The 12,245-nt window shown below is 27.8% G+C and overlaps 1 protein-coding gene across 3 annotated transcripts; it reads right to left on the bottom strand.

The window, feature by feature from the left end:
* Nucleotides 1–4,643: 4,643 nt before the first annotated feature.
* Nucleotides 4,644–7,893, bottom strand: LOC126899680 (uncharacterized). Of its 3 annotated transcripts, none has more exons than XM_050674775.1 (3): nt 7,680–7,893; nt 5,389–5,476; nt 4,644–5,167 (listed from the first exon to the last, which is right to left on the bottom strand). In XM_050674775.1, exons 1-3 carry the CDS (start codon nt 7,755–7,757, stop codon nt 4,767–4,769), a joined length of 567 nt encoding a protein of 188 aa, XP_050530732.1. In that variant the 5' UTR covers nt 7,758–7,893; the 3' UTR covers nt 4,644–4,766. The 3 variants fall into 3 exon arrangements, with proteins under 3 accessions (XP_050530732.1, XP_050530733.1, XP_050530734.1); XM_050674776.1 differs by lacking the exon at nt 7,680–7,893 and adding an exon at nt 5,813–5,924; XM_050674777.1 differs by lacking the exon at nt 7,680–7,893 and having other exon boundaries at nt 5,389–5,484.
* Between the last annotated feature and the right edge of the window lie 4,352 nt (nt 7,894–12,245).

The following is a 12,245-nucleotide window of genomic DNA, read 5'->3' as shown; positions in this document are numbered from 1 at the left end:
AGTAATCATTCAAATAAAATATTAATATATTTGTCATATTACGTACACAGATAAATTTCCTTTGTTATATTAGGTGTCAGCAGTAAAAATATTATGCTTAAAAATGAACAAAAAAAAACTCCAAAATGAATCCAATATTCATATGTAAATAAGAATTTAAAATTTTATATTTTAATAAATTTATCAAAAATTCTAATTGAAATATAACTAAAAACTAAATGAGTTAATACATCTACTAAAATGATAGTTCTTTGTATAAATTGTATGAGGTTAAAGTGAAGTTTTATCAAATATAAGAAACACATAGAATAATAAATAAACACAATCATCAATAAAAAAATTATTCATCAATATCATGTAACCACCAACATAATTTTTTGCCATGGGAAACATCAAAATTAGTATATTCAATATTTTGTAATAAATTATTTAAATAGAAATTATAGTATCATTTTTATAACTCTCAGTATTTAAAAAAATGTTGTGATTAAATTATTCAAATCTTAATTAATGTAATTAAGATAAAGTATGTCTCTAAAAAAAATTGTCTTGTTCCATACACTTGTCAATAAGTTATAGCATAATAAAGTTAAAAATATAAAATACAAAATCAAGAATTTTCACACAAAAAAAGCATTTGGTAGCCATTTTCACAGTGAAGACAAGATAAAGTCCGAATTTTTTTTTTTTCATAATAAAATACATTATATTAACTTTAATTTAAGATATCTATAAAAGTGTCAGACTTTCCGGAACACTTTCAATAGTTAAGTTACAAAAGTTGTCATTTTAAATTTCCCCCTGTGGGCAGGTAAAGGGTTAAATTTATAAAAAAAATATACCAAATGATTGGTAAAAACTTCAATCATCTATAAAAAAAAAAATTATATTGATTTGTTAATTTTTGGAAAAGTAAAAATAAAAAAAACACATTACAGTAAAACCAATACGTTCTTAGCTTTGCATCGAAGCTAAAAATTTACGTTACATACATCCAATTGCAATTTGCAATATTAAGTAAAAAAAATTGAAAAAATGTCGAAAATTAGTGATTTTAAAATTTATAATTTTTTTGGAGAGTTGCCCTATTTACAAGGAACGAGGGAATTTTTTTAATTTTTGAGGGTAATGTCTTCGACTAGATACGATTTGTGATCTTTTGACGTATTGTTGAAAGAAATAAGTTCGGTGAGAGCTGAGGAAAAGTGGTAATAGACAAAAAAAAAAAACACATCATAGTAAAATTAAAAAAAAGTACGGTGCGGTCGATTCGGCAATCGATAGTGCTTGATGCGTATTGACGGGTGTAAACGCGGTGAAGGGCGACTTTATTTGCCGATTGATCTGTTCGGTAGTTGGAGAGACCATCCTCCTCTAACGGACTAACCACGCGTCTCAGAGTATAAATGGCTAGGAAAGCCTCCTCCTTCGAGAAAGGCCGCTATGGCACTTAATTGAGCCGATAAAACCACTAAAAAAAAAGTAACATTAAAAAAAACTCATCACAGTGGGGTCGCGGCACAGTAGTGACGTGGCATTGTTGGATCAAGTATAATGATATCTGACAGTGATTAAAATCACTATCAAAAATAAACGCTTCGATGCAAATCTTTAGATAGTGTTTAATTTTAAAAAAATTGGTGTATTATTCCAAAAGCTACTTGATCTGCTGGTTCCTTATTAATATCTCGATTAAGATAAAGTATTTCGAATGAAAAAGAGTTTATTAAAAAATATTATTTCTCATAAAAAAATTGTGTGGATCCATAAACTTTACAATAAGTTATAGCATTATAAAGTTAAATATAATATAAATAATAAAATCGAGAATTTTCACACGAAAATAGCATTCGGTAGCCATTTTCGCCGTGAAGACAAGTCCAGAGGTCAAATTTTTTTTTTTCAAATTAAAGTACATTACATTAGCTTTAATTTAAGATATATATAAAAGTGTCAGACCTTCCGGAACATTTTCAAAAGTTAAGTTGAAAAAGTTAATTTTTTGTGAAAAAGTTGTCATTTTAAATCCCCCCCTGTGGGCAGGTTAAGTGTCAGATTTACAAAAAAAATATACCAAATGATAAGTAAAGACATCAAGCATCTATATAAAAAAAAATTATATTGATATGTTCATTTTTGAAAAAGTTAGAGCATTATTAAGTTAAAAATATAAAAAAAAATTATTTTACAAAAATCGTAATTTTTTATTAACTTTGATGTCAACTTTCACCACGAAGACAAGTCCAGAGGTCAAATTTTTTTTTTTCAAATTAAAGTATATTACATAAGCTTTAATTTAAGATATATATAAAAGTGTCAGACCTTCCGGAACATTTTCAAAAGTTAAGTTGAAAAAGTTAATTTTTTGTGAAAAAGTTGTCATTTTAAATCCCCCCCTGTGGGCTGGTTAAGTGTCAGATTTACAAAAAAAATATACCAAATGATAGGTAATGACATTGTGCATCTATAAAAAAAAGAATTATATTGATATGTTCATTTTTGAAAAAGTTATGGCACTTTTAAGTAAAAAAAATTGAAAAAATATCGAAAATTAGCGATTTTTAAATTTGTAATTTTTTTGGAGGTTTCCCCCATTTACGGGGAACGAGGGAATTTTTTTCAACTTTTAAGGGTAATGTCTTCGACTAGATACGATTTGTGATCTTTTGACGTATTGTTGAAAGAAATCGGTTCGGTGAGAGCTGAGGAAAAGTGGTAATAGTCAAAAAAAAAAAAACACATCTTAGTAAAACTAATACCTTCTCAGCTTCGCATCGAAGCTAAAAGTATCTCAAATAAAAGAGGTATATAAATATTATGTCTCATAAAAAAATTGTATTACTCCATAGAATTTTCAATAAGTTATATCATTATAAAATTTTAAAAAAACGATAGCACAGTGGGGACGTAGCATATTTGGGTCCAGTATAAATGATATCTTTTTTTTTTCACGACTGGCTTATTGTGAGCTGCCCTGGAACTGTCGTTAGGCATTACATCAGTGCGCCCACGCCGTCCCAATAATTCACACCACCATGTTGTGAACAAGCCCGAAAACAATCAAGAGCTGATTCACAACGTGTTGTGGTCCTCTCCCATTAGCTGGATCCCAGACTGGGAACCATTAGGGAAGGTTGGCAAAATAACTCACAAAACAAAACACAAAAATAAGAACCTAAGGCATCGGCCTAAACCAGCGCCTTAGGTCCTCCTGTGCCGGCCGGCGTGGCTGTCTCTGTCTCAGGTGTTCCGCTTCCTCCTTCGTTTTCAGAACGGATTCAGCGAACGCCTGGACGAGCAACCACGCTTCCCGGCTAACCAACATCAAGTCCACCATGGACCCGACTCGGAACGTGGACCCTAGTTAGGACTCTAAAGAGTCCCGCTCCTAGGTCCACGCCTCGCACCGGAATAAGTGTGCAGAGCGGCGTCAGCCTCTCCCAGGCGATCCGAGCAGTGGTCGCACGTCGGCGCGGCTGCTTTACGAATACGGTGCAAGTACTCGTTAATGCAGACGTGGAGTATAGATGATATCGGACAGTGATTAAAATCACTATCATAAAAAGCGCTTTGATGGAAATCTGTAGATAATATTTAATTTTAAGAAATTGGTGGATTATTCCAAAAACAACATGATCTCCTATTTCCTTATTAATATCCTGATTACACGTTTTATGATTTATAAGTGTAATATAAGAATAATATTTATTATAGCAATAAAATATAGTATGAAATTAATATTTAATAATTTAATATTGTCGTTTTAAAAAGAAATCGTATTTATTTTATTAAGTTTGATGTCTATTTTCATCGTGAAGACAAAATAAAATCAGAAATTTCGTTTTTCCATATTAATGTAAATTACAGAAGTTTTAATTTAAGATATGTATAATAGTGTCAGTATTTCCGTAACATTTTTGAAAATTATGTTGAAAAAATTTTGTTTTCTATATGCACTTTGAAGTTTTAAACCCCCCTGTATTTAGGGAAATGATCCGATTTAGAAAAAAAGTATGTTGCGCAAAAGAAAAATACAAATAAAACAAATTTTAATAATATTATAATGATCCATACATTTTTCAAAAAGTTATAGCATTATAAAACTAAAAAAATTAGGAAAGAATTTTAAAATATCATTTTTTTATTAATTTTATTATTTATTTTCGTTTTCGGTGTTCTTAATCTATATTTCAGTTTAATTACATAGATTTATTTATGTGTTAATAATACAGATAAATTAAATCTGTCAATTTTTTTTCTCAAATTCATAAAAAAACTATACTAAATAATAACTTAGAAAAATAAAACTGTACATGTGGATATATTTTTTCGTAATTATACATTACTCATTTTTATAGAAGTTTGTCAGATAAAACGAACAATTTTTATTATTGAACTTACAAGGTCTCTAAAAATGGTATTATTTGTCGGATAAGCCCCAAAATTCGCATAATTCGATTTGAACATCACTAAGTTACATTAGAAAAATTATAATACAAAAAAGGTTTTTTTCACTTTTCCATAATAATTTAATTAATATATAATTTCTAATTAGTAATTATTTCAAAAACTAAATATGATGAAAAAGAAATTAGACGGATTCGGAATCAGCATCGAAATGCCATGAAGAATTTACTAAAATATTATAGACAACAGAAAATTTATTATTATTCATAGTCTTATATAATTTTTACAAATGAAATATTTTCAATTAGTTAAAGTACAATTAACACAATTCTTTAGTACTCCATTAATATTTATAAATATTAAATGTAACTATTCATCGTAATGTGGTCTGTGTCTTCAGTATTATCAGCTAATACAACTATTTCAGATGATTCCTCCGGATCGTATTGTTCGTCGACAATCATGCTGTTTCCTCGAAGTAACTTTGGTAAAACTTTTGTTTTGCCAACACTCCAATCTCTAACCAAAGATTCATAAGACGAGTTCTTATATTTGTTATTATGTTTTAAATGATCAACCTTCTTAGCATATGCAATACAACACGAGTAGGTACTTTCTATGGATTCACAATTTGTACACTCATATTCGCTTATAGCCTTTGCAACCGTTGTAATAATATTTTCATCAGAACTTAGTAGAATTTCTATACTCTTTCTCATTAAAAAATTTTCAAATGTATCAGTAAATTCATCTGGGGATTCTGTAATCAAAAATGATTAGTAGATTAAAAACCTTAACATAATAACTATTTATTATATTACAATAAATCTTCTTATCTAATATTTATTAAATATTCAGTTTGTATAATAATAATTTTTACAAATTATGTTCACTTGAATTTTACATAAAAAAATGCCATACCACTTGAGTAGAAGTTAAAAAAATAGTTCAATTTTAATCTATGTAGAAAAGTTAACTTACTTATGATTTTATCATTTTCCATACTAATATAATTGAAACAATTTAATAAGGCCTTCTTTAGCGGCAGAATGGGGTTATTGGATTTTACCTGTAAAACTATTATTAGTCAATGGAATATTCAGTACAATATTTTATCATAACAAATATGCAACATAAAGTAATAAAGCAGGAAAAAGTCTATATAAAATCATTTAAGTATTCGAGTTTTCTAAAATTTAAATCTGCAATGTTGAAATGTTACTATACTCTCACTGACTTATAGATAAACTTAGGTTATAAATGAATATTTAGTGTATGAATATAGAAAAATTCAATTTAGAAACTTTTAATATAAAATCCAAAAAATAAAATGTCATTTATTCATAAAAACGTGTTTTTAATATAATCGTATAAGATTAATTCATCGTGTTACAATTTTACTCACAAGAGTTAAAAAGAAAAGGAAATAAAAATATTTCGTAAACATCATTTTTCTGTTAATCTTAACTTATAAAATAATATAAGAAAAATAACTTTTACGTAATATCCAATTGCTATTTAAAAGTTTTTATTCTATTAAAATTATATCAAATATATTATGAATATAATATATATAATTAACGAATATAAATAACATTTGTTTAAATGAAACTGTACTTGTCATATATGAATTATTTAAAAAAATATTAAGTACATATAGTTACTAATAATAATTCAATTTAAAAGTAATTTTTTTTTTTATTTTCTTTAACATTTGACACTTAATTATACTATTATATTTTTAATTTACCAATTTAAGTAACATTTGTTCAAACGAAGCTAAATCTGTGTGTTGTGACATATGTAATATTTTATTGAAAATCATAAAAACACTTTGTGAGTGTTTGAAAAAAATTACATAGTCCCTTAGATATGTCTAAATTGGGCGGGGAGTCTCCGACAGACCAGAGTGGCAACCAATAGCCTGTCTCGCCCGGTTCGGAGTGCACCAACGGAGTACCCAACAATTGGGTAGGCAGTTGCTGAGATGAAAATCGATGACGTATAGCCGAAAACCCTACGTAGGTTTTTCGTACCAAGGGCGGGACGGGTGCCCTAAATGATGGCCTAGCAATCGTCTGCGGTCCCGGCACTCGTTATCAGACCGGTTTATCACTCGGATAACAGTGGGACTTGGATCCGTGGTGACTGTCACTGGAGTGACTTTGTGAATTATGGCTAAATGCTGGCCTCGGCGAAAGCACCTGAGAGACAGGTCAATGGCCTGTCCTTAGCGCCTATCGGCTTTTCCCAGTGGGGAGATACACTGAGTGTTGCATATACTATAATACCCACATAGACAATGAAGTCCCTTAGATTTACTAAAATATGTATAATGATTGGTTTTATATATATTTAAATACTACAAGAACTAACAAATTTCTTAAAATATTGGTAGTTTTGAACAACTTTATTTAAATGATAACATCATAATTATTATACTGCTACTAATATAAAGACAATTTTATATAAAGTTCAAAAATTCAACTGTACCAGTTTTTAAATAACATATAACGGAAAATTACAATTATGGAATAAAACGGTAGCACAGTGGGGTAGCGGTATAGTATGAACATTGGATAGTTGGGATTAGTATAGATGATATCTGACAGTGATTAAAATCACTATCATAGGAAACGCTTCCAAGCCAATTCGTAGATATTGTTAATTATTAAGAAATTGGTAGATTATATCATAAACAACAACTCCTATTTCCTTAATTATATCCCGATCCTAAGTATTTATTTGATTTATAAGTATAATATATGAATAAATACTTATTATAGTAATTAAATTTAGTATGAATTTGATATTCAATAATTTAATACTGTAAAAATTACAATTTTTACGGAGAAATTACAAAAAATTACAAAGTAATTGTATAATTCACTACTTCTGTGGCTAATGTACATAAAAATTGAAAGGTTTGATGAAAAACTTTTCAAAAGATAATTATCGGTTAATTATGAATAAATACACTGGTCTACAAAGCATATTCATCAGATTCAAAAATATACTTTTCAAAATAATTTTTTTCACGCTTTTTTCAAANGTCTACAAAGAATATTCATCAGAGTCAAAAATGTACTTTTCAAAATCATTTTTTTCACGCTTTTTTCAAATCTGAATAGATTTTTTCTATAGTCTCTTATTGTTTAAATTATTACTAACTAGTAAGTAACGATTACAATTATCGTTTTCACGTAAAATAAGTGGTAACAGATACACGCAAAAAAAAATAAAATAAGCATATCATATTAAAATCGACTTACGATATCATAAATGAAACTAAGACTGGAATATAGTTCTGAATATTTTAATTGTAGTATCATAACAACCAAGAGTTTCATAGAAATGATCACTGATTTTCATTGAAATGATTTATTTCGATATTAATACAAAATAATAGTGATTTTATTGAAATGTTGAGGTTTGCTCATAAATTTACATTATTATTCTCATTAATGTTATTTAAGAAATGAATAGTAATTAGTAATTTAAGAAGTTCCTTGTAAAAAACCAAAAATAAAATAAAAAGAGTATAAATTATAAAGAGGGCTGATAATGGTAGGGATAGTGGAATATTAAGAAATTAAATATCTTTTTGGTATTTATATAATTTTTTTATTAATAGTTTATTACACAATAGATTGTTGGAGGTTTGNTGATAATGGTAGGGATAGTGGAATATTAAGAAGTTAAATATCTTTTTGGTATTTATATAATTTTTTTATTAATAGTTTATTACACAATAGATTGTTGGAGGTTTGAAAGTATAGTTTTAATTGTATTTACCTTATGTCCTTTGTAATTCAATAATATTTCAAGTAATCCAACGTTGATTTTGGTATTAAATGCACTACGTCTACGATTTACATTACACGTCATATAGTCAATATAATTATTTGCGAAAAAGATTCAAATTTTAAATAATATGATTTAATTACACAAAATCTATGACTATTTTACTTGCAAAAAAAAATTCTAAACACTATAGTTTTATTATAGAAATAATTTTGTAATTTGTCCTTATTTAATTCTTTTATCTTCATAGAATAAATATTTTTTGAGAGAATATATTTTATCAGGTGATTTTATTAGAAGATTTCTTAAATATTCCTCTGGCCCGGCCAAAACAAGATTCAAAAATATTTATATCCATGTAAAAAATTTATCGAAGTGATATTAGGGTGGCCCAATGTGTCCCGGCGCCTTGATAAGATGCGGCACAATAATCACAAAGACAAAAATTAAACACTGCGAATATACTCGTAAGTTTCTCTGCGTTGTCTGCCGGTGCGATGTTCGTTAAAACAAAGCTCTAAGACTATCTACCCAATAAGAAAAGCTCACAATAAATTTTTACTATTAAATAAAAATTTAAAGTTGTGTTAGTCTTATAAAATAATTAGAAAAAAAAGTTAAATATTTAAAATACTATTTCACATTTATTTCCGCAATAAGAAAGATAAAGCATTATTATTTAATGTAAAAATTTACCTAAATTAAAAGATTCTACAAATCAAAATTCATTTTAAAATTTCTAAGTGTCATTTGATTTTTAAGAAAAATATTCCAAGTTCAAAGAAAAAAGACTAAGTGTTTTTAAAATGAAAAATTTTTTAAGTTCAAATTAATTAAAAAAGCGACCAAGTCCCAGAGAGTGAAATCTTGAGTAAAGCGTCGTAAAATTTTTGTACTTTAAAATTACCGAAAGAACAAGTATAAAATAGGCTTATTAAAGACCGATTTCTGGCTCATTCTTCACCTTATTTTTTCTAAAAATCTGGTCATGAAACGTCTCTACACAAGACTGTTTTGCGATTGTGCTCTCTCGGACTCGGAAACTTTTTCACATTTAGTGTTTTTTATCTAACCTTCTCATTAGTAGAGTATTTAAAAAATAATAATTTGGCTTTTTTTTCATTATTTTTTTTTTAATTCTTCAATCGGAGTGTCTATTTAATAAGTGCATTTCAATAATCTACCTTAGCACATCGAGCGGTTGAAACTGTTGGTGAAACATTAGTTAGAGACATGTCACTATGGACATCGCACAGTGTATCTTAAATCTAAATAGATACATGTTCGATTGATTGCATAAGATACTAATGGTTTGTTGAAATTATTAGTAAAAACAGTTGTTTGCGAAGTGTCACTAGGGATTGGTTCTCGTACTCTATCAGGCTCTATACATTTTATTCAATCCCACGAAAAAAAATTTATAAATATTCAAATACCAATAAATTGAATGGAATCTAAGTGATATAATATTTCAAGTTTAACAATTTTTTTTTACATAATTATAAAATAAGTTAGTAAATTAAAGTCAGTTTTTTTAATATATTTTTAATGTATAGAGTAGTTTTTTAATGATAGATTTAAAATAAGTCATGAATAAACTTCTATTGTTCCCACCATAATGGAATTTTCAACTTAAATAACTTTAAAAATTGTCGTTAATAATTATTGTATCATCACTAATCAAAATTGGATGTGTGTATCGTAAATTTTAGCTATGATACGGAGTTGAGAAAGTATTGGTTTAACTATGATGTGTTTTTTTTTATTTTTATTTATTTTACCTTATGTTTTACGACACACCACCATATATAGTTATTTACTATTTTATTTTAATAAAAGAATCATACACCGTTTATCTTTTTACTTTCATATTACAACTAAAAGAGTATAAATAACTCAGCTGTTACACCATCCATTTTATTCATGATAAAGTATTAGCAAATTATATATTTAACATTCATTCACTTCATTCCATTTTTAACACGCTTATTGCAATCTTTGTATATATATATATATTCTAATTACTATTAAAATTTTTATATTAACACGCTTTATTCTAATTAAGAGATATAAAGTAATCATTCCGATTACGAGGGATGATTTCCGTATCGTCATTTTTCGTCACTACCTCCACGTTCCGGAAGTGAGTAATTTACGCGCCTGCTGCTTTCCTTGGATGTGGTAGCCGTTTCTCAGACTCCCTTCCCGGAATCGAACCCTGTATTCCCGTTACCCGTTACAACCATGATATTAATAGTAACTACTATCATAACATAAAACTAAAAATATAGCGTGAGTGCTTTGTGTCATATTTTTCGTATATTCAGCGCCCGACGCTTTTATCACAATAACACTAGTATTTTTTGTTCATAATTATTTTTAACTTTTTAGTTCGATGTGCTTTAAAAACGTGTTTTTTTAGTTTTTTTAAACTATATTTATTATTACTTTTATTTTATGACATAAACATGACATTTAAAATTTGCATGGATTATTTTTAACATATAAAAATCACATCCATAGTAATTTGAAAACAAATTTTTTGTAGTTTTAATTAATTTTTTTATATTTAAATACTTGTTTTTTACTAAAGTAGTAATAATCTCAAATAAAATATAATAGAATACATCTAATTGCAGATTTGAAATCAGCGCAAAAATTTGGTTTAGCAAAGTATATTTTGGTCTAAGATGTTTAAAAAATGATTCATTTTAGTGATGTGATTTTTTTGCGTAATTTAGTATAAAAACAAATTCTGAATTATTATTATTTGTGATGATATTTAATTTCAAAAATACATATCTTGAATAAAGTATTTTTATTCAAAAAAAATTATAAATTTGTTTATTTGAATTGCCAATTTCAAAAAAAAAATATAGCAGAACAGTCGGGACAATATTTTTTTTTATCTTATCTTCATCTTTTTCTTCGCCTTAATTGGTCAAGTAGATTGGTCTACTTGGGATCGGCCACGCCTGTTGTCTCCGCGTACATCCATGATGGGAAAATTCGCCTAAGTTTCGTTCAGGACTCCACATACTTTTTTACAATTATTTTACGCAACCTCATTAGTCGTTTCTTACGACTGGCCGAGGGGCCTTGGAAGTATTCCTATGCCCTGTTCACAAGGAATTTTTTTTTTTTTATCTTATAGAACATTTTAAAATCTTTAATTTCATGTAAGTCTGAAAAATGCAGTTGTGCCGGAACATATCCAAAAATTGTGTTAAAATAAATAAATTTAACAATTTTCAAACCCTTCACCATTTTTATTAGGTTTTACATTAGATTGTTATAAAAACATACCCGATAAAAAATATTTTATCTAGGACACTATTAAAATTTCATTAGGTTCAGTGTTTTTAATCTATGTTACAATTTAATGACATCATTTGTTTTGGTATTAAAAACATACATTAATTAAATCTGTCAAATTTGTTTCTCAAATTCATAAAAAAACTCAACTAAAATATTATCTAGAAAAATAAAACTGCATGCATAATATACATTATTATAGTATTATAGTATTATTGTGATAAAAGCGTGGGTGCTTTGTGCTATATTTTTCGTATATTGAGCGTCCGACGCTTTTATCACAATAATACTAGTACTTTTCGTTCATTATTGTTTTACGCTTATTTTAAAAATTATTTTTAACTTTTTAGTTCGATGTTCTTTAAAAGCGTGTTTTTTAGTTTTTTTAAACTATATTTATTATATTTTTAACACGCTTATATTAGTTTCACTTGTATGTTTGTTTGTTGTTTGTAAGTTTGTAACACCACGCGGCACGTGTTGTTATGTCGCGTATCCCGTCGTGTATGACCTTGAGACTATACTGTTGTAACGCATTAGCCCCACCCCGCTCACCCACTCGTAGAGAACAATATTTTCCAACCCGTAGACGCGCGCTTATCATCAATTATATATATATGTATAACAAATTTTTATTGTAATTGACACAGCCCCGCGTCGTTTTACGCCGCGGTGCAAAGTCCAGCAAGTGCCGCACGGCCGACGACGTCCCGCCGCTA

This window comes from Daktulosphaira vitifoliae, unplaced genomic scaffold, assembly GCF_025091365.1.
Source record: "Daktulosphaira vitifoliae isolate Bord-2020 unplaced genomic scaffold, ASM2509136v1 Scaffold_2, whole genome shotgun sequence".
NCBI classification, from domain to species: domain Eukaryota; kingdom Metazoa; phylum Arthropoda; class Insecta; order Hemiptera; family Phylloxeridae; genus Daktulosphaira; species Daktulosphaira vitifoliae.
This window is presented reverse-complemented; position numbering and strand designations above follow the sequence as displayed.

Excerpts from the sequence above, each read along its gene's own strand:
- LOC126899680 (XM_050674775.1), bottom strand. The coding sequence starts at position 7,757 with ATGAAACTCTTGGTTGTTATGATACTACAATTAAAATATTCAGAACTA. Across the intron at positions 5,477-7,679 it reads TTAGTTTCATTTATGATATC|GTAAAATCCAATAACCCCAT; the intron begins GTAAGTCGATTT and ends ATAGTTTTACAG. Across the intron at positions 5,168-5,388 it reads GGAAAATGATAAAATCATAA|AATCCCCAGATGAATTTACT; the intron begins GTAAGTTAACTT and ends TTTTGATTACAG.